Raw genomic sequence first — 23265 nt, forward strand, 5'->3', positions numbered from 1 at the left:
GTTGTGATATCCGTTAGAATATTATATAAAGGCCAACGCAGAATAGATCTGTAACCGGAACCGCAATCGTAAGCGTAACCGTAAGAATGAGTTAAAGAAGGATAGGCATATTGTTTATCCTTCTCTAACTCATTCTTACGCTTACGATTGCGGTTCCGGTTAAAGATTCTATTCTGCGTTGGCCTTTATAATTATTATTATTATATGATATATTTTTTTTTATATAAAATTTAAAGTTTATGAGCGCATTTCAATTTTAGCATATTTTGAAGTTCCTGTGAAGTGAAAAGTGTTAAATGTATTTCTCTCACACTCATAGCCTAGTTACAAAACGCAACGCAAAACGCTGCCAAGGGATCATATTGGAGAAAGGCCGTTAATTTCCTATTGGGGACACACCATAACATTTCTATACCCACGTGTTGTTTATAAAATGATGAAAAGTAAATAGTTTTGGCTGTTGAACAAGTTATTTGAATTGCTCTAAAATATTTATTTGCATGACATATAAAACGAATTGTTTTATTTTGAGCTTATATACTTGCGAATGACATTCTAAAATTGTTTTAGAATTGTGTGCATTAATACGAAGTTATAACGAACAATCATCAGTCAGTAAGTTATAGAAGCTTTAAATTTGTTTACATTAACCTTTTCAGAGGAAATTTAATTTAATACGAAAGTGAGAAAAGCCGGGAATATTGTTAAATTATGTTGAAATTAACTCTACACGACAAACTATTCAATGTGAAATTTGTCAGTCTTTTAGGTATCAGTCAGACTTGAAATATAACCCGTATTTTATTAAAAACTATCAAGCTGAACGAATATATTATGACTCTTCAAAAAAATCAAAAAGTGCAGATTTTTATATTTTGGTAGATTGCAATTAATGCACAATTGCAAAATTTTATTATTTATATTCTAATTGCTAAAAAAAATAAATTTCTTGTTAAATTAGTAAAGAAAATATTAAGGAAACTGCAATGGAGACGGATTCAAATCCTCCAAAAAAGCCCTGTTGCATTATTGTTCTGGGAATGGCAGGATCTGGCAAGACAACATTTGTAAAAAGAATTGTTTCCGATCTTTTTCAAACAAATAAGCCTTATGTTATAAACTTGGATCCAGCTTGTTTGGAGGTGTCTTATCCTGTTAATGTTGGTATGAATTTTTGACTCTATATTTAATAGTATAATTCAGATAAAATACATTAGAATCACGAATGTTGCGGATAAAATATGCATTTCCTGCTACATATTTTAATTGTTTGATAACTAATTTCAGATATTCGAGATACTGTTAATTATAAAGAGGTTATGAAACAATACGGTTTGGGTCCAAATGGTGGTATAGTGACAGCATTAAATTTATTTTCAACGAAATTCGACCAAGTTGTGAAACTCATTGCTAATGCGGGAAAAGATCATGATTACGTAATTTTGGATACACCTGGACAAATTGAAGTATTTACTTGGTCAGCCAGCGGCTCAATTATAACAGACTTATTGGCGTCCTCTTTCCCAACTATCGTTGTCTACGTAATGGATACAGTCAGAAGTTATAAACCTGTAACGTTCATGTCAAATATGCTGTATGCATGTTCAATATTATACAAGACAAAGTTACCGTTCGTCGTTGTTATGAATAAGGTAAGTCACTTTATTTATTTTATTTTCTTATTACCGATCCGATATTTCGAAACTTTTAAGACTCAGTTGGTTTTGGAATCAACAAAAATCACCAAGTAGCCGTTTTCATTTGCAGATTGACATTGTTTCAAACGCATACGCAGTGGAGTGGATGACGGATTTCGATGCCTTCGAACAAGCTTTGGAGTCACAAACTAGTTATATTAGTAATTTGACTCGCAGTATGGCTCTTGCATTAGACGAATTCTATTGCAATTTAAGATGCTGTGGCGTATCCGCTATGGTTGGGACAGGAATTGATGAATTCTTCAAATTGGTTAAAGAAGCTGAAAAAGAATACTTGACGTAAGTTATGAGTTTTTATTTTTCGTTAAATGATATATATTCTGTTTCTTTCAAATAACAAAATAACAAAATGAAAAATGTACTTCTTTGTTATTTATGTTCTATATGTTAACTGGTATAATTCTTTAAACGATTGTATTTTTTTTTAAAGAAGCTATAAAGTTGAACTGGAAAAACTGCATAAGAATCAAGCGAAGAAAATTGAAGAAGAAAAGGAAATGCAACTTAAGAATGCAATGAAAAATGCTATGGGAGAATCGGTACCACTTGTGCTGTCAGTTAATACCGGAAGGGAAGTTTCTGACATCTATTTAAAACATCCTGGGAATGAGTCAAGCGATGATGAAGGAGAAGAAGAGACAATCAATGATCATGAAAAACAAAAAGAAAAGGAAGAAGATTCAACTTTTCACAGTTTTATTGAAAGTCATCAAAAAAGTCAAGATAGAAAAAAACGTGAATTCATGCCTGGGACAAGCAAACAAAATTGAAATTCCTACCAAAAAAAGTATAAAATACTTATTTTTTTATAAAGTTTTACTGTATTTTACTTGTTTAATATATTTTATTCTCTAATAAAAAATTCTTCCAAATATTGCTAAATAAATATTTAAATACTTCTTATTTCTTTTTTCACGGGAAATAAAATTTTAAAAATTTCAACTTCTGAAATTGATTAATTTCTAAAAATTACGACTATAACCCTTTCAAAATTAAATTACTTTTCATAATTTTGAACTAAACTTCATCTCTAAATCAATTATCTATATTAATTTTTAATAACTTTCCGAAACTTCTTCGAGAATTCAATTATTTCAATACAAAAATTCAATTTTTTATAACAATTTAAACTGTTCATTTTTCTTTTTGAAGATATTAAGGTAGAATATTTTCAAAAATTTTAATAAAAAAATCTTAAAATTAATTATTTTAAAAAAATATTTCTAAATAATTTTTGAAAGACAATATGTTTACAATTACACACAATTAAAATATGTCCAAAAAATTGAAATTTGGTAAAATTTTTTTAAAAAAATAATTGAAATTTGGTAAAATCTTTGAAAAATAAATGAAATTTGGAAAAATCTTTTCAAAAAATCAAATTTTTGAAGAATTTTAATTATAAATGATTTCTTTGAAATTTTAGTAAGTCTAAAATGTCATTTTTCGAAAATAATTGAAGTTTTAAACAAAATTTTTGTATAATTAAATAGAAAAAATAATAAATCTTTTGAAGAATTTTAATTAAAAATTTTAATGCTATTTTTTTTGTATGTATTTGAATTTTCGGAAATATGTAATCGAAAATATTGAAAATTTATTGAATTTTACAAAATTTGAATGAACTAATTCTGAGAATTAATTTTTTCAAAAATATTTTAATTTTATTTTGACAATTTTATTAGAAATTTTTCCAGAATTCAATTATTTTAATACAAAAATAAATAATTTATTAAATAATTGAATATTTTTTTGAAATTGAATTTTTTCAAAATTGTTAAGAATAATTGAATTTGTTTGTCGAATTTAAAAAAAATTTTAAGAATAAATGCAATTTTCTATCATTTTATTTAAAATTGAATAAAAAATAATTGAAATTTTGGGATAAGTTTTGTTGTTTATGTAAATAATTGAATTCTTACAAATGATTTTTATTAAATTTTTTTTTAAAGAATTGAATTCATGTGAAAAATTTTATTTGTGGGAATAATTTAATTTCGGAGAAAAATATTATTATTTATGAAAATAATTAATTTCTTGTGAAGAATTTTATTCAAATTTTTTTAAATAATTGAATTTCCACAAGAAAAATGTATTAATGTATTTTTTTAAATAATGGAATCTGTAAAAGAATTTTTCGAAATAATTGAATTTCTCAAAACTATTTTTTTTCAATTCTATGAATATATTTGAATTCTTTCGAGAAATTTCATTAAAAAATTAAAAATAATTGAGTTAGTTCGAAAAAATTTATGAAAAGTTGGTAAGTAATTGAAATCCTGTGAAATTTTTATTAAAATTTTGTGTAAATAATTAAATTATTTTAGAAAATGTTATTAAAATAGTAAATATTAAAAATAATTGAAATAATTTCTAAATAATAATTTTATGATAGTTCTTCAAGAATTAAGTTATGTAAGTGAGGCAAACAAAAAAGACACAAAAATTAAGAATTTTCTTATAAATTCTAAAAATTTAATTTTTGTCCGTACTTTTAATAAAAATCCCTGACCAATTTTAATTTGGCCCTGATTTCCTTGATTATGCACCATTTTTACCTTTTGGATAAATTTCTCTATTTTTATATTTCACTGCTTGCCTTCTGCTATCTGAAATTCTTGTTTCTGCCTGTGGAATAAAAAGTATATTTTTAATTTCTACTTAAAAATATGTTATTTTCATTTGTTTCTTTATTATTCTGTATCAGTCAGTGAATTTTTTTAACTGATAATATATCACTTGAGCAATCCATTCTCGAGTTATAAAACTTTCATATTCTAGAAGATATCAAGTTTTAACTAACTTGTGACAATATTTCCAGGGATGAGAATGTATGCTCGGTATACATAATAACATTTTTGAACAAAATTTATATTGATTTTCAACTATTAATATTTAAAAAAAAAACACTTACGAATGTTTTAAAGTTCAATTTAAAAATGATGATACATAAAGATTTTATGTATAGCTTGTGTTCGATTATTTACCAATTCTTATTGTAAAATCTATTTAATTTTTTTTCTACATTTTAGTATACAACTCGATTCGATCAACATAACAAATGTGCTCATTTTTTATAGTCATTGAAAATATAAAGATATTGTTAACAGTACATGTCAGTAACTATCAATTGAAATGATGATGTTCTGCATATCGGAATCAAATCGATACGCCTTTCTTTAAATGAGTCAATAGTCAATTTATATTCTTTAAATAATAGTTGAGCGATATGTCACAATTTAGGCAATAATAAGACTATGTTCTCGAAAATGTAATCAAGTAATTTATGTATCAATTAAATATCGAAAAAAATGTATAAAAACGTTTTCGCACACTATTAAATAACTATGTAACTTGACAAGATTTTCGAGACAAATGATAATAATTACAAACTATTAATATTTACAAAACAGGAGTCACTACTCAATGACAAAAAATACTTTTTTACATTCAAGGTTTCAGCTTTTTAATTCAGATAAATGTTTCATTGTGCAGAATACTCGTGACTTTAACGATTTACAAGTTTGATTAATGCTTGTATAAATCTGCTTCTGAATATTTTGAGCGACTTCATCACTGCTTTTAGATCCTGTTTCCACTGATGTTCTGTTAAGTAAATTAAGTACTGTTTCTAAACTTTGTAATCTTTCAGATAAAAGTTCTTCAATATTTAACCAATTCTGAAAAATAAAATATTCATTTACAGATTTATTGAATTTTTCTATTCATTCGAAATTTTTTAAAACATATTATAACGGATTCACATCAAATCAAGCAGGCAGTTCAAAGTTAAAGTAAGAATTAATTTAATGAACAGTATTTCAAAAATTTATTCGTGATTTTTTCAACCTTACAAACCTTACATTAAAAAGTTCCAAATTTTTTAAAATTCATTAAACTTTTAAGGGACTTTGAAGAAAAAATTTTCTAAGATTTTACATTGAAAATAACCAAAGATTTTAAGGGGAATAATTGATTGCAGAAATTCAATTGTATTCAAAAGTAATAAAATTCTTCGCAGAAATTCAATTACCTATGTTTAAAATTTTTTTTAAATTCTCGTCCAAATTTCAATTATTTTTATAAATAGTAAAATTCTTCAACGATATTGAATTATTTTCAAAAATTTTAATACAATTTTTGACAAAATTTCAATGATTTCAATTATTTTCGAACAATTTCCTCAATTCAATGATTTTCAATATCACTATTCTAATCAAATTTTTCAAAAGAATTCAATTATTTAAAAAAATTTGAATAAAATTCTACGCAAAAATTTAATCATTTTCATAAAATAATAAAAATTTCACAGGAATTTAATTATTTATAAACTTTTTATAAATTTCTTCGTAATAATTCAATTATTTTCATAAATAATAAAACTTTTACAGAGATTCAATTATTTTCGTACATAATACAATTTTTTTATAAATCAATTATTTTCACAAATAATAAAACTCATTGCAGAACTTTAATTATTTTTAATACAATTTTAATCGAATTCCTCGAAAAATGTAATTATTCTTAAAAAATTTTATTAAAATTCGTCCAAAGAATTCAATTATTTAAAAATTTATTGATAAAATTCTTTATGAGAATTCAATTTTAAGAAACATTCAATTATTCAATAAATAATTTACTTTTGTATTTAAATTATTAAATTTTCGTAGAATTTTCTATTAAAAATATATTTAAAACTGAATTTCAGTTCACATTTAATAAATAATTGAATTTTGAAAAGGTTTCAAATTAAAATCTTTGAAAATTTGGATTTTTCAAATTTTTAACTACCAATTCTGTGGAATTAACTCTTTTGAATAAGTTTAATTGCAGATTATTTTTTAAATTATTTAAATTTTTTATTTTTTCATATATATTTAATTGAAAAATTTCCGAATAATTGAAACTAGGTAAAATTGAATTATAAACAAATGAATTTGTAAATTCTCAAAGAACTTTTTCAAAAATTATTAAAAATAATAGATTTAAATAGAAGAATTTTAGTTAAAAACTTTCTTTGCAAAAATTCAATTATTTTTAATACAATTTTAATAACATTTCATGAAAGAATTTCATTTTTTTAATTTTTAATAATATTTTTCGAAAAAAATAAATTATTTTCTAAAATTTTAATAAATCTTTCGATACAATTTAATAATATAATTCATAAATAGTAAAATACTTTGCAAAAATTCTCAATTATATGCAAAAAAATTTCACGAAAGAATTTAATTTTTTTTTAATTTGTTATAAAAAATTGTAAAGGATTCAATTATTTTCTAAAATTTTAATAAATTCTTCCAAAAAAATTCAATTATACTTGTAAATACAAAGTTAAATTCTTTGCAAAAATTGAATTATTTTTTAAACTTTTAAGAAATCCTTCGAAACAATTCAATTATTTTAAAAAACTTGAAAGAAATTCCTCATAAAATTCATGTACTTTGAAAATTTCCAATTAATATTTATTAAAGAAACTCCCTATGAATAATTGGATTTTTTGAGCAATTCAATTAAAATTGTATTAAAAATAATTGAAATTCTGCAATGAGTTTTATGAAAATAATTGAATTCTTAAATAGAATTTTATTACTTATGAAAATAATTAAATTCCTGAAAAGAATCTTAATTGTACTTAAGAAAATAATTCAATTATTGTGAAGATTTTTAAAAAAAATTTTTTTATTATTTAAAGATTTTATAAATTGATATTTTTTGAAAAAATTTATGCAAAATTCTATTTTCATAAATAATTGAATTCCTGTGAAAGTTTTATTATTTATGAAAATAATTGAATGTTTGCGTAGAATTTTATTAAAAAATTGTTAATAATAATTGAATTCTTTTGAAAAATTTTATTAAAATAGTTAAAATAGTAAAATTGAAAATCATTAAGTTCAGATAATTTTTTGAAAATTGAAATTTTGCTCCTTATAAAGATAATTAAATTCTTGACAAGAATTTTAAAGAAAATTTGAAAATAATTGAATTTCGATGAAGAATTTTGCTCTTTATAAAGATAATTAAAATCTCGGAGTGATCGATATCTTTTAGTTTTATAGTTATGAAAAAATTGAATTTATAGTTTTAAGTAAAATGTTCTTTTACTTGACTCGGACTGCTTATATTTTTGTCAGTAATCCCTAATTTTTTATTTTTTGGTCCGTAAAGTCCGTATTATTAATTTTTAAATATTTTCACTGGTTCGAGCCCTGACTATGATTATAAAGGGAAATAAAATTCATCATGATTATAAAGGGAAAATATCGGAGTGTCTGTATGATTTGATGTGGATCCATAGAAATTAATGTTACCTGGCTTATTTCTGAGAAAGGCTCTTCATTTTCCTTCGTTGGTTTTTTCTTATTTTTCCTTTGAGAGCGACGCGGTTTTGACTGCGACATGATAACAGCACAAATTGATCCTAAAATCGAAAGAGTTTCGCCACAAGTAGATGCTCTTAAGAAAAATTGATTAAACGAAACTGGACTCTCTTGTTCCGGGATTGTTGGTACTTTTATACTCAAAGAATTTCTCAGTATTTCAATACAATTCGCATCTGGATAAGGATATTGGGCTAAACACTCTATAAGATGAACAATTGCCATCAACTGTTCTGATTCGTAGATTTCTCTCAAACGCATCACGGCGTCTATTGGAATCACAACACTGTTAATTACATCCTTCCCATCTTGTGTTTGAAATTTTCGAAGAACGTTTGGTATATTTTCTTGAACTAATGTTTTTATTTCTTTCGATAATTTCATAAATAGTACAGTTGTGTCTGGCTCCGTAACTGAGGCCAATACTCGTAATATAAGGCTTCGAGCTTTCAGTAGGCATTGCATACAATCTCGAGTTTCTTTCCTCATTCTTACATCAGAGTCCTCATTCAGAATTGGTTCCCATCCAATGACAACCTATTTAAGAAAAAGTTATTTTAAAATATAAATTATTTCATGTTTCCTCAATTTACTTTTGTGTTGAGATTGTAAATTTTTAAATTACCTCTAAATCTCGATTATCTCTCAGCAGATCCCAACTAATAGTATCTTCATAAGGTTGCACGTGCATATTTGCTAAAGAATTGAGAAAAGCTGACGAACTCTCGCTCCATGTCAATTCAATCAGCATTTTATCAACAGTTGTTAAAGCAAAATAAACTGATTTTTCTAATCGTTCTCTCAAATCAACAAATTCTTGAATCTTCAAGAAACTTCCATATTTGTAGGCAAAGGTTAATTGATCAGCACTCTAAATCAAATATAAATATGATAAAAAAAGAATAAATCATTAAATTAATATTAAAAAAAAATTATAGTTGTTTCAACAACATACATCTTTGGAGTTGCCAACGAAAAATTTCGCAGTATGATCCAAATTATGCGATGCATGCGACAAAAGACCCATAGGTGCTAGTAAAGGAACATGTAAAAATCCTAAAGAATCCAATTGAATTTGCTTCGCATCTAGCAAAACAAAAACATAATCAGCAGCTCCAATGAAACCAACTTCTATGTACATTCGCGTCAAGGCGATTTTTATATGAAAATTAGAAGTACTTGAACTTAAACATCGTTCAAGGAGCTCTATTGCCCTAAAACAAAAAAAATTACTGTCAGTCAAAGAAATTATTTATCTAAAATTTTCACTAAAATTCATTTCTAAATCAATTTTTATTAAAAAATTCTACTAGAATTCAATATTATTTAAATATAAAAATGAATAATTTGTTGAATAAATTGAATGTTTCTTAAAATTCAATCCTCAAAAAGAATTTTATTAACAAATTTTTAAATAATTCAATTCTTTCGACAAATTTTAATATAAATTTTAAGAATAATTACATTTTTCAAGAAATTAATTAAAATTGTATTAAAAATAATTGAAATTTTGCGACGAGTTTCATTATTTCTAAAAATAATTGAAACCCAAAAAAGAATTAAAAAAATTTTGAACATAATTGAATTTTTGCGAAGAATTTTATTACTTTTGAAAATAATTGAATTTCTGCAAATAATTTGTAATTTCTCCAAAATTCAATTTTTTTGTGCTATTAAATAAAACTCTTCTTTAAATCAATTATTTTTAATAACTTTCGAAAAAGTTCTTTGACAATTTTCAAATTCATCTGTTTACAATATTCAATTTTACAAAATTTCAATTATTCGGAAATTTTTCAATTAAATATATTTTAGAAAATAAAAACTTCAAATAATTTTTAGAAAATGCACAATTAAAACTATCCAAAGATATTAATTCCACATAATTGTTAATTAAAAATTTGAAAAATTCAAATTTTCAAAGATTTTAATTTGAAAACTTTTCAAAATTCAATGATTTTTAAAATTTGAATTGAAATTCATTTTTAAATCAATTATTAAATGAAAATTCTACGAAAATTTAATAATTTAAATACAAAATTAAATAATTATTTATTGAATAATTGAATGTTTCTTAAAATTGAATTCTCATAAAGAATTTTATCAATAAATTTTTAAATAATTGAATTCTTTGGACGAATTTTAATAAAATTGTATTAAAAATAATTGAAATTGTGCAATGAGTTTTATTATTTAAGAAAATAATTGAATTCCTGTGAAATGTTTATTATTTTTTTATGATAATAATTAAATGTTTGCGTAGAATTTTATCAACATATTTCAAATAATTGAATTCTTTTGAAAAATTTTATGAAAACAATAGATATTGAAAATCATTGAATTGAGAACAATTTTTGAATATAATTGAAATTTTGCCAGGAATTGTAATAAAATTTTTGAAAATAAATTAATTTCGGAGAAGAATTTTATTATTTATAAAGATAATTGAAATTTTGACGAGAATTTTGAAAATTTTTTGAACATAATTGATTTTTTGCGAAGAATGTTATTACCTTTAAAAATAATTGAATTTCACTTATTATTATGCAAATTACAAAATTTCTTATTTTCTAATATGAATTTTTTAATAATTTCAGACTCAAACTTTAAAAAAAATTTACTCATTAATTATTCTTGTTTATTAATTTCAAAAATTTTAATAAAATACTTCACAAGAATTCAATTATTTTCATAAATAATAACATTTTTCGTAAGAATTCAATTATTTTTATAAATAGTAAAATTTTTTGCAAAAATTCAATTAACATAACTTTAATTATTTTTCACGAATGAATACAATTAATTTCAAAAATTTTAATAAAATTCTTCACAAGAATTCAATTATTTTTTTAAATAATTGAATTCTGTCGGCGAATTGTAATAAAATTTATAACAATAATTACATTTTCGGAAAAATTCGATTCAAAATAATTGTAATTATGCAATGAGTTTTATTATTTATGAAAATAATTGAATTATTGCGAACAATTTTATTAAAAAAAGTTTTAAACAATCGATTTTTTATGGAAAAAATTTATGCAAATTCTAATTTTAATAATTGAATTCCTGTGAAATTTTCATTATTGTAGAAAATAATTGAATATTTGTGTAGAATTTTGTCAAAATTGTTTTCAAAGAATTGAATTCTTTTGGGAAATTTTATTAAAGATATAAAAATTATTTAATGAAGAAAAATGTTTGAAAATAATTGAATTCTTATCGTAAATATTATTCATTATGAAAATAATTGAATTTTGCAATGAACTTTATTAAAATTCCTGAAAATTTGTCGAAGAATTTTGCTATTTATTAAGATAATTAAAATGTTGACGAGTATTTTTTTTAAATTGAAAATAATTAAATTTCTGGATTATACTCACTTATAAAGATAAACTGCTTCTCCAGTCTCATGCCACATTTGATGTAACAAATGAGTTGCTAATAATATATACACATCTGCTGGACAAAAGTCAGTAGGTAATCTTTCCTCCTCTGGACAAAGTTCACATCCCTTTTTGTAAAGATCACAAAGTCGTTGAACCAATTCTGTTCTTCCTTTCAAATCAAGTTTCGGTGAATGATGCATTCCACAAAGTCGCTTCAATTGTTCAAAGTGAATGTATTTTTGCATTTCGTAAATAGAATCGGGATATCCTTCATTATTGATTACAATACTTTTTTCAATCTAAAATGATGTTCTTTTATATAATGTACTTAAATTAATTAAAATTTACTTAGTACTTACTTTCATTAAAATTGTATTTTTTGACTCTCACCTTTTGTAATAGCACATCTTTTTCAGACGCTGATAAGAGATGTAGGTATATTTTAAAATCACTAACTACGCAGCCTTTGGAGCCAAACTGATTAAAGTATTTAACCATATCTTCAACAGGATCTAAAAGACATTCCAATTTAGAATCTCGAGCTCTTTTAAGCAAATCAAGGCGTGCGAGATGTGGTGCTCTTAACTTTTTTTCAACTTTTCCCGCAGTTTCATCTAAAAATTGTAAACATTCGACTACGGTTTGGCATTTTAAACCGGTTTTCAAATAATCTTGATAAAAAGACCAGTTGTCTGCACTGAAATGAAAAAAGGTGAAGTCTTTAATTATAAACATGTAACAAAATTTCACTTTATTAAATTCTTACATCCGGAAATAAAGCAAAGTCAAAACTTTAAAGGCATTTTATTTTCCAAGATAACTAACGCAAAGTAATTTTACTATGAATCGACACAAAATGGGGTCAGAATTCGTGAAATGAAACTGAATTCTGACCCAATATAATATTTGAAAAAATGTAGTATTTCTACCTTGGTTTTATCCCTATTACTCACTCTTGACTAATTAGTTCCTTGAAAGCACTCACGGCTTCGGGATATTGCTGTAATTTGAGCAGCAGCAGCGCTTTCCTTGGCAGAAGATTCGAAATGCGAGAAGCCAAAGGTCCAGATAAAACCTTCAAGACTTCTTCATCCTTTCCTTGTAATTCCAATATCATTAAATAGAGTTGGACCTCTTGTTCTGCTTCAATTTTGTCTTCCTCGACTAATTTTAATACCTTTAGCAAAAATCTTATTTAGCAGATATATTTCATTTACAAGAATATCTTCGTTAGGACTAAATTCTCTATTGATTCCTCGATGCCGATTTTTTTAACTTTTGTTTATTTATATTTATTTGTTTTTAACAAAGTATGAAAAATCGATATGTTGCTATAAAATAAAGTTTTTAACATTTGAAACATTAATTTTTCTACAGGAAAACGATATTTTTATTTTTTCTTTATAAAAAATAAAAATTATTTTTTAAATAGTCAACTGGGATGTATTTTAGATATTAAGAGTTTTACATTTCAATACGGGAATTTGTCAACGAAATTAAGAGAAATTCTGAAAAATAGAGAAATAACTTATTATTAATAATTCCTTTTTTATAGAATAAAAAGGGTTTGAAATATAATTAGGAACATATAAAAAAATGAGTATCGATGTCAATATAAATTTGGTAGTGAATATCTAATAGAACTAACCATTCTTTCAGCAAGTGGTAACGTGACTCTTTTAGCAATATTTTCATCAGCTTGCAGTGCTTGCATAACAATACTCATTACAGCCCAAAAGTAGTATGGATTTTTAGGAACCAGTTTATATAAGGATAGAGCAGTACGTTGCTGTTTTTTAAAGTCTCCTAGTCGTACGTATGACATAAATAAATGTGTCAGAAGCTCTTCATTGTTTGGATCCGCTTTTGCCGCTGCTTCATATACCTCACTAATTTTATCAGCTGAAATCAAAAATTTTTAAATACTTTTAAGGTTTTCAATTTTCAAATATATGAATAGCGGAAATTGACAACCAGTTATCAACTAACTCTGTACTCAAGTCTGCTTAACCTCGACGATTGCAAGCCACGAAGTCTCATATTATAAAATATATTTTATCTCATATTATAAAAGGTAAAAAATTAAAAAAATAATTTACAAGTAACCTTTTTAAAATTTTCTTTCATTTGATAATTATATTATAAACAAATAACACATAAGTAATATAGTTTTAAAAAATATTAAATCTTTACTGTAACTTCTTAAAAATTATTTTCATATTCTATTATTATCTAAAATTTAAACTAAAATTCACTTTCAAATCAAATTTTATTAGAAAATTCTACGAGAATTCAATTATTTAAATACAAAAGTAAATTATTTATTAAATAATTAAATGTTTGTTAAAATTTAATTCTTATAAAGAATTTTATTAACAAATTTTTAAATAATTGAATTCTTCTTACAAAGTTTAATAAAATGTTTTATGATAGAAGTTACATTTTTCAAGGAATTTGATTAAAATTATATTAAAAATAATTTAAATTCTGCGATGAGTTATATTATTTCTAAAAATAATTGAATTATTGAGAAAAAAATTATAAAAAAAAAATAATAAAAAAAAAAAATTCTTTTTCTTGTGGGTAATTTTATTAAAATATTATATATTAAAGATCATTGAAATGAGGAAAATTATTGAAAGTAATTGAATTTTGAAGAATTTTTTTTATTTCTAAAGATGATAATTATGATTTTGTCGAGATTTTTATACAAATTTTGAACATAATTGAATTTTGTGGTAAGAATTTTATTAATTTTGAAAATAATTGAATTTCTGCAATAAAGAAAAAACTTCTTCAAAATTCAATTTTTTTTCGTGTTTTTAACTAAAATTCTTCTTTAAATCCATTATTTTTTAATAATTATTTAAATATATATTGACAAATTTAAATAATTTAATTTTAGATGATTTTGAATTATTAAAATTTTTCAAAAATCTAAGTTCATTAAAATTTCTAATTAAATTCATTCAAAATTGAAATTTTCTACTTGAAACCGTGTAAAGTTCACTTATTTATGAAAATTGTAAATGCAACTCTTTTAAAATTGAATTAATTTTTAAATTCAGTCAGACTTTAAATCTAATTATAAAATAAATTTTTTATACATAATATATATAAATAAAATAAATATTTTATAAAGGAGTGCACATTCTCAAACAAAGAAAAAATAGAATTTAGTGTTCCAAATCTAAAAAGAAGTAAGCAAATAGTAGCAAATCATAAAGAAGTAGTAAAATAGTTATGGTTTTAGTAGACGACTGTGTACTTTCATCAAAAGAAAGAAAATAGAAAATAAAAAATATATTATTAAAAAAAAATGAACAATGATAAAAATACTAATGATACGTAAACTTACGTTGATGTATTTCTCTATAACAAATACTCATCGCTTGTAACGTAGAATCATCGCAAGGAATTTCCATCCTCACTTTGTCCATAATAACCTGACACTCATTTTCCTTGCCGAGCCTAAGAAGAGCCAATGCTTTAAGAACTCTAGCACATTGATGGCCGGGTTGTTTTTTCAGAACTTTATCTGCCTCTTGAAGAGCTTTTTTATTATTTCCAAAGTCCAGCCAGTCTAGAAGATGAAAACTCATAAAATGATACAGACACTATTACATAACCTCTTCGCCGGCATACATTGATCAGAAAATAAGCATCAATTCAGAAATTCCAAATAAACTTTACCAACTTGAAATTCTCTTTTATGTTTAGAAAGTAATTTTATTTACCATAAATTAGTCTCAAACGCCTTTCATTTGCCGCATTATTCATTTGAGTTTTCGACGCCATTATAAAAAGCTACTTTTATATTATATATATATATAGTATGTATTATATTTTATATATGAAAATGTAATAATATATATAGTGTAATAATAGAAAGCGTTTAAAATAGCCAGGATAGGCACACTAGTAGTAATAAGGGTACAGTCACAACTCACATATGAGCAAAAAGGCTAAAGGTCAACGCACAATTGCTTCGTGAACGTTGTTCGTGAATGCAAAGCATGAGTTAGAAAAAGAGAGAGAGACATTTTTGTCCTTTTCTATCTCATACATCTCGTTTGCGAACGACCTACGCGATTATAATTTACTCATAAAAATTAATAAATAATTAAATAATAGTGTTTGTTTATAATTTGAATTGAGTTTTTTAATTCAAACGAAAATTGGAAAGCCTTCTAATTTTTTTCTTGTCTAAAATCGAGGAAACAATCGATATCTCTACAACTATTCGATATTCGACTATTACGGAAATCGTAACGTTAAGTTGAACCCAGTACGTAACAGTATGAATGCACCTTCACAAATCTCGTTTTCGATATGTCAGAGTCGATTCAGGTGTATAAGGGAGTAAGAGAGACAGATTGTGTATCTGACTCTCTTACTCCAATGCAAATTTTCCTTTCTGGACAATCTTTACAGAAGGTGTAAACGCTCCCTTATGATTAAATATTACTTTGTAGGTTAGGGATGTTTGTTTACTAACGACAGACGTCAAAAAACGCTCACTTGCTTTTAGTAAATCGTAAATTTCTGAGGTGTATGATCGCCTTATGCCTAAAATCATTTTAGAAGAAGCAACAAGAAACTATTAAGTGAAATCAACGAATAAGAGAAGTGATAGAAAACAATGAATCCTTTAACGTAAGTAAAAATTTTGCTTTTGAAAAAGTCACAATAGGAATAGTAATTCAATAGATCAGTCTCTTAAATTTTATTTCTGGCAATCTTTCAGTCTATTTCGATTATTAATATTAATTCTGTAGAATTAATTTTTTAGAAAAAGTTTAATTGCATTTTTTTAAAAATTATTTCAAGTTTTTTAAGGTTTTACAACCTTATTTGAAAAATATGTTTTAGAAATGTTAAAAATATTGCGAAACTTGGACAACAAGAACTAGATGGAAATTTGAAAACTTCTTGGCATGAGCAGTACAAAGACAGTGCCTGGGTTTTTGTAGGTGGGCTCCCATATAATTTAACTGAAGGGGATATAGTCGCTGTATTTTCTCAGTAAGTATTTTTGTATTTACTTATAATTTATTATAAAATGCTACTTATTTCAATTTTTATAATGTGCAATAGGTCTCATTGTTTTATCTTTATGACTAAGTTCTACTGAATTCAGAACTTGAAAAAATATAGTCTCAATTCAATTCTAAGTATATAATATTGTAAAGTCTTCAAAATATTCCTATGAATTAAAGGACATTATAAATTACCAATTACATTAAAAATTATTAATTTTATTTTTTAAAGGTATGGAAAAATTGTTAATATTAACCTTGTACGGGATAAAATAACTGGAAAACAAAAGGGTTATGGGTTTCTTTGTTATGAAGACCAAAGAAGTACAATATTAGCCGTTGATAATTTAAATAGTATTAAAGTGAGTATGATATTCTACTTCTTTCTGATTTAATTTAATTGCGTTAATTTCTGATTAATAGATGAATTTTAATACTTTTTCTAAATTTCATACTCTAAACGGATATAATAAATAATAAAATCTAATTTAGATTTTAGGAAGAACAATTCGAGTGGATCATGTTGCGAACTATAAGGTGCCAAAAGTACCAGAAAAAAAGTCTACCGAACACAGAAGGTCTGACAGATGATTAAACATACCCAATATGAAATGAATTTTTAAAAACATCTTTTAACACAAGAATGTACATATAATTTTAAATAAAAGTTATTTTTCTACCTATATTTTTTTAAACTGTTTATAATTATTATAACCTGTTTATTTATTTTAATCAGGTATTATAACCTGATTATTATTTTTACTATTTTATTTCAAATGCAAAATGCGTTAACTTTATAACATTGTTTACTTTGAAACATTTAAACCATATGTGTTGACAACAATTTTATTTCAATTAGAGTTGAATTGAAACTGTATAAGTCTTACGTAAAATAGAATTCACTTTTATATTTACAGAATAAATTTAAATTAAATAAATTTAATTTTTTAATTTAAATTAAATTTTCAGATAACGGTCACTTGCGTAGGCAGAGGGTTAATAAAGGGTTAGGTAATCAAATAAAGACATACTCGATCAGTCTGAAATTTGATTTTATTAATTAATTGTTTCATTATATTTGTTCTCATCGTAAAAATATCGGATAAAAGTTTACCGACGTTTTTCAATATTTACACGAGTAATTCGAAAGTAATATAAAACCGATCAGGGAGATCTTTCAGTTGATGATTTCTCTAGGAGGATTTTGAAATTTCTTGACCAGGAGACAGTCTAAAACATATTCCTTCAACTACTGCTTTTTCACCAACAACTGCTTCTGGCAATGTTGACATATGACTCTAGAATTAAAAAAATTTCATTAAATTTCATTAGAAAATAGTAGATTAGATTAATTTTTTAGGAAGTTAATTTGTGTTAAATATTTTTCTCGAATCTCTTTTTGGTAATGTAAATTCGGTCTTTAAAGAGTCGAATTTTTCTAATTGTCATATTATGCAAAATTGGAATTTGTAGAGCCGGTCATTGAAGAGTCGGGTTTGGTAACGATGAGACTTACTACTGCTGTTTTCTCTGTTGAGTTCATGTAGCCTATAATCATAGTATTAGTAGAGTGACTCCAAAGTAAATCTCCTATTTTTTCTTCCGACATGTATCTTATAGCAATTGCACCACCCATTTTTTGTTCCAAGGCTGATAAGAATTTAGAATCTAGAATTATTTAAATAATATAAATGGAATTAAAGTCAATTATAAATAATTATGAATTATAATACTATGGAAAATCTAGCAACGGATTTGTATTTAGCTTAAAAAATACGGTAAAAAAAGTTGTTGTCTTTTTGGGTTCAAAACTTGATCCAAAATTGTAAACCTGGGCTATAGTACTTTTTCAACAATAAAATTTTTTGTCAATTCTAAATAAAAGAGTCACATCAAATTTTGTTGGAAATTATTTTATCAAGATATTAACTTACCTAGAAAATCATTTTTCATAGATGCATGAAAACTTGTTATAGGGCACTCAGTATTTGAAATTGCATCTGCAATAGTGCGGGCTAATGTTGTTTTTATTAGATGTTCTCCACAACCAGATGTACTAACTCCAACAGAATTTTTGCCTTTCTCAGCCCACGCACCACAACCCCATACCCCAGCCTGGTTTAAATCAAAATCTGTTAGATGCTGATAGAAATATTCTTTGGCTAGCTTTTGTCAAGGTTATATTAAGCAATTTACCTGACCTACTCTTCCGGAATGTTTTAGAATTATTCCTCCACTTGAACAAGCTGATGCGATATTACCCGATTCGTCTACACAAACAGCACCTACAGTATCCAATCTTTTCTTGGTAATCTAAAATTTATAAGAATCATACAAAGTAATATATTTAAATGCATTAATATATAAATTATACTGGTACATGAAGTTAATGTTTCTTGACTTTTAAGGATATTCTCCGGTTGCTATACTTTCTAAAAAATCAATAAATTTTCTTCAAACTTTTATCATCGACTTTTCTAAAAACCGATCTTTGCAGCCATGTGTTGTAAATTTGTAATGAAAGTAATTCTAATTAAATTTTATTTATAAAAACTTTAAATTTACCCTTTCTATTTCGGAACTATGATTTTCCACTTTTCTTTTGTAATGCTTGTAAACTTTCTCAGCTTTTACTAAAACAAAATAAGCCATGATGGGTACATTTACCAAAATAATATCCATAAATTTCAAATTTACAGATAATATAATTAAACAAATTAATTAGATAATTGGTTTTGATTAAAACAAAAATTCTTGTATTCCTCCATAAGTATATTTTGAACAGACAATTTATTTAACAATTAAGTTTTACCTGATATTAAGTCGTTTGGTGGTATTGTTTCGATTCCTAATTCATCAGCCCACGTTTTAGCTCCAGACCCAACTAAAAAGCTGAAACATGGAAAAATGTAATATAATTTTTTGCATGGTCGGGTACCATTTTGATTCCCGAATGAATTTTTATCATCCGCAATAAATACTGATATTTTTTGTGCAGGAATATTTTTTTAAATTCATCAGATCTGACTTTTTTAATTTTGGAAACTGACTTAAGATTCATAATCATGTACACTGAAAATTATTTAGTAATATTCATGATCAATAGTAAGCGGTCTACAATTAAATTTAGTTTTACCTAGGTGGAATTCTCCCATGTGAAATATTAAGACGTTGACGTTCACAAAGCTGTTTTGCAACAACAATTGGATTCTTGATTCCACTAACAGCTCCAACAGCTCCAAAGTGTAGATTAGATCCGTCCATGACACTAGCATCGCATTCAACTTTTCCATCAAAAGTTAAATTTGATCCATAACCAGCATTAGTCAATTCAGAGTTTTCTAAAATAACAGTCGCATCAACTACTGCTTCCAAGGGCCCACCACCTTCATGTAATTTTTCTATTCCCTATTAAAAAAAGAATTATAACTTTTTGAATATAAGGGGGGGGAGACAAAATTTTCAAAAATTAGCGATACGTAATATCTAGACGGACCTTTTGAAAGTAGAGACAACTTTTCTTATTATGATAAAAAAATTTGAGAAATACTCGATTTACTACGCGCTAGCAAATCCTTTGTTATAAACAATTTAAGAATTATATTACTAAAATAATATGGAACTTAATTAAAATTTTGGTAGTAAATCCCCCTTTACCAGCTTATTTTTCAAGCTGTCGATTCAATCGTGTTTCATATAAGCTGGGTTACAGAAAGGGATATAAAGAAGACAATAATATATAAGTATTCTTATGGTTTAATTTCAAATGCAAATAAGCTTTTACAAATTCTCTATTTAGTCAACTAAGGATGCCCACAGTGTGGACATGAGTATGAATCTACTCAAAGAGTGTTTTAAAAGAATTTCAAGTGCTTTTAGATTTAAAAAGACACAAACTTCTTCATCCATCTCAAACTCGATGGTTATCTTTAACTGCGGTAATTTGTGGAATATTGAAACAGTGGCTATTCTTATTAAATTGTTAATAAGAATAATTAATAACATTAAATTATTTTTGCACTACCAGTCAAAAAAATTGTTACATTTCACATAGTAATCATTACATCACATTCTTACAGTTATGTATTATTATGTATATGTTTAATTGAAATTTATAAACAGCAAATACATACCTTTCTACAAGCTTCTTTGCACAAATTAATATATTTATCTTTAAGTCTATCTGAATGCTGTCCTGCACCTAAAAAATAATAACATTCTTAAACTAATGATAGTTTACTAATAAATAATATCTTTTACATTAAGGTCAATTATTAAAATTTATCTAATTATTGTATTTAATTTAATACAATTTAATACAAAATTATTTAATTTTTTTTTAAATTAAATGTTTCCTTATAAGTCTTATCAATTATTATTAAATTAAATAAATGAATAAGAATTTAACTTTAAGATTATTTTTTAAGCCCTGAGTGAAGAATTTCTAAAATTATTAAGCGTGTATACAGTTTTTAAGAATCCAGATGTAATAAATTTTTTATATACATTAAGATAAATGTAAACGTTTAGGGGTAGTTTTGTAATTTAGCTTTTTTTAACTTTTGTTATAAATTTTAAAGCAACAAAAAAATGTTTATACATCTTTTTGGAGTTAGCAGAATCTTTGAAAAAATTTTTAACTCTTTGAAACAAAATTTGAGGTTGGTTTTATAGGTAAGGGGTGGTTTACAAGGGGTTGATCATTATCAAAATTATATTTAAGAATATTTTCTTGTATGTAAATATGAAATAAATAAATTTTTTCCAATAAATACTGTTGAAATCCTTGATCAAAAAATTCCTTAATTCACAAAGTTAATTTTTTTGTAAATATACGTTCTACATACCCACATGTACAGCAATAAATCCATTATTAACTTTATTCATTTTCTCTTCTTTAAACAATACATTTAGAAATGATTGAAAATAAAGTAGATTTCAAAATAAGATCCGTATAGTCTTCTGAAATGAAAGAAAATTAATATCATTAAAAAGAAGAAATTCCCGATTATTGGGACTACTTAACACTCGGAGCACATAAAATTAAATCAACTTTGACGTCAGCTTAATGCTAAACTTTATTAAAATAAAATACACAATATCAACTTTTATTTGTTGTAAATTGAATTCAACTTTGATTCGTACTTTGAGTCATTCAAGAATAAAAATTTAATATATATTTTTTTTCATTCAACCTGTAGTATGCCTTTTTAAAAAAAATTATTTCGCCATCATAAAACTAGAAAATTTTGCTTTCAAAATTACTAATAATAATAATAATAATTTAGTCTTTTGGTAAAAATTAAAAAATTTTTTTAAAATGATATAAAATATTTTTTTATTTTAAAAATTTACACTAAGAAGGTTAAATTTAGTGTCGAATTGTTATAAAAAACAATTTTAAAATAAGGAATTTTAAAATTCATATATACTTATTGTTTTTGTCTGCTTTTGCCAGCTATTCAATTTTATCCATCGACAAAAAAAGTTATTTTGTGCATTCAAAATTATTTATTTTCTGCATAAAAGCCTAAATTAACATTAGAGACTTTTGTTTTGTTTACAAGTAGACAAGAAAAACATGCAACTACAAAACACCACGAGTTTATCAGGCCGGGTAAGTTTTAAGGCCTAAGCACAATAACACAAGTTCAGATAAAGGCCAAGGCCTATTTTCAGCTTAATGTTGCGATAGCAACCTTATGGGTGGAGTCCCATGACAGCGTTTTGCGTTGCGTCGTAATGGGAGAGAAAAAGACGCAAATATACGTTTGCTGCATTCTCTCTCATTACAACGCAACGCAAAACGCTGCCATGGGACTGCGGCCTATGTGTTTGCAAAATATGCTTAAAAAATACCAAAATGTTGTGTTATTGTCGTTACTTATTGATTTTGCGAGTGAAAAAATAAATTGTTGATAAGATATGTAATAATAATAACAAAATATTAATTATTAAGGCTGCGTCTATAACAGAAAAAAATAATTTGTTGAAGAATGTTTAGGGTTAAGGTTGAGTCCACAATAGCACTTTTTAACGGGACGTAAACGTAACGAAACAATATATTTTGCATTGTTACGTTACAATTACGTTCTGTTCGGCGTTCAAGGTGCTTATTGTGGACTCAACCTGAAGATTTAACCAATAAGAACTCTCTATTTAAAAGATTTCTATTTGAAAAAAGGTTTTAATGGAGCGTTTACACCTTCTGTAAAAATTGTCCAGAAAGGAAAATTTGCATTGGAGTAAGAGAGTCAGATACACAGTCTGTCTCTCTTACTCCAATGACAAATTTTCCGTTCGGGAAATTTTTACCGAAGGTGTAAATGCTCCCTTAGGGTTTAACGTTTTCTGCTTTTACGCCTACATTCTTGTCTTTCTCTCTTCTATGACAGAGGCATAAGTTTGTCTCACTCTACATTTTCCGTTTTTGAAAAAAGTAAAAAAAAATGTAGAGTGAGATAAACTTATGCCTCTGTCATAGGAGAGAGAAAGACAAGAATAGTTTTTCCAAAAGTCGTATGAACGCTCCTTTAGGCGCTTTCGTAAAATCTTGTTATTATAGACGTTCTACTGTACTGCTTAAGGCCAACGCAGGATAGATCTGTAACCGGAACCGCAATCGTAAGCGCAACCGTAAGAATGAGTTAAAGAAGGATAGGTATATTGTTTATCCTTCTCTAACTCATTCTTACGCTTACGGTTACGATTGCGGTTCCGGTTACAGATCTATTCTGCG

The 23265-nt window shown here is 25.2% G+C and overlaps 4 protein-coding genes across 5 annotated transcripts; 2 read left to right on the plus strand and 2 right to left on the minus strand.

Moving 5' to 3' along the window:
- The first annotated feature begins 401 nt into the window (after nucleotides 1-401).
- On the plus strand, nucleotides 402-2590 carry LOC122499857 (GPN-loop GTPase 1). Of its 2 annotated transcripts, none has more exons than XM_043608392.1 (5): nucleotides 402-615; nucleotides 962-1164; nucleotides 1288-1652; nucleotides 1768-1997; nucleotides 2152-2590. In XM_043608392.1, exons 2-5 carry the CDS (start codon nucleotides 987-989, stop codon nucleotides 2486-2488), a joined length of 1110 nt encoding a protein of 369 aa, XP_043464327.1. In that variant the 5' UTR covers nucleotides 402-615; nucleotides 962-986; the 3' UTR covers nucleotides 2489-2590. The 2 variants fall into 2 exon arrangements, with proteins under 2 accessions (XP_043464327.1, XP_043464326.1); XM_043608391.1 differs by having other exon boundaries at nucleotides 403-615; nucleotides 2149-2590.
- A 2121-nt stretch (nucleotides 2591-4711) lies between these two features.
- LOC122499839 (N-alpha-acetyltransferase 25, NatB auxiliary subunit) lies at nucleotides 4712-15412 on the minus strand. The gene is made up of 10 exons (XM_043608363.1): nucleotides 15225-15412; nucleotides 14846-15070; nucleotides 13136-13389; nucleotides 12441-12664; nucleotides 11878-12184; nucleotides 11482-11786; nucleotides 9057-9315; nucleotides 8727-8972; nucleotides 8033-8638; nucleotides 4712-5398 (listed from the first exon to the last, which is right to left on the minus strand). The coding sequence occupies exons 1-10, from the start codon at nucleotides 15283-15285 to the stop codon at nucleotides 5177-5179; spliced, it is 2709 nt and encodes a 902-aa protein (XP_043464298.1). The 5' UTR covers nucleotides 15286-15412; the 3' UTR covers nucleotides 4712-5176.
- Nucleotides 15413-15956: 544 nt separating this feature from the next.
- On the plus strand, nucleotides 15957-17209 carry LOC122499840 (RNA-binding motif protein, X-linked 2-like). Its single transcript, XM_043608366.1, has 4 exons — nucleotides 15957-16143; nucleotides 16360-16512; nucleotides 16759-16888; nucleotides 17019-17209. Exons 1-4 carry the CDS (start codon nucleotides 16130-16132, stop codon nucleotides 17115-17117), a joined length of 396 nt encoding a protein of 131 aa, XP_043464301.1. The 5' UTR covers nucleotides 15957-16129; the 3' UTR covers nucleotides 17118-17209.
- A 352-nt stretch (nucleotides 17210-17561) lies between these two features.
- Nucleotides 17562-22151, minus strand: LOC122499804 (threonine aspartase 1). The gene is made up of 10 exons (XM_043608324.1): nucleotides 21959-22151; nucleotides 21374-21488; nucleotides 20660-20727; nucleotides 19663-19934; nucleotides 19339-19418; nucleotides 19092-19159; nucleotides 18723-18839; nucleotides 18461-18641; nucleotides 18043-18194; nucleotides 17562-17824 (listed from the first exon to the last, which is right to left on the minus strand). The coding sequence occupies exons 2-10, from the start codon at nucleotides 21411-21413 to the stop codon at nucleotides 17720-17722; spliced, it is 1083 nt and encodes a 360-aa protein (XP_043464259.1). The 5' UTR covers nucleotides 21414-21488; nucleotides 21959-22151; the 3' UTR covers nucleotides 17562-17719.
- Nucleotides 22152-23265: the final 1114 nt, after the last annotated feature.

This window comes from Leptopilina heterotoma, unplaced genomic scaffold (genome assembly GCF_015476425.1).
Source record: "Leptopilina heterotoma isolate Lh14 unplaced genomic scaffold, ASM1547642v1 Lhet_177, whole genome shotgun sequence".
NCBI lineage: Eukaryota > Metazoa > Arthropoda > Insecta > Hymenoptera > Figitidae > Leptopilina > Leptopilina heterotoma.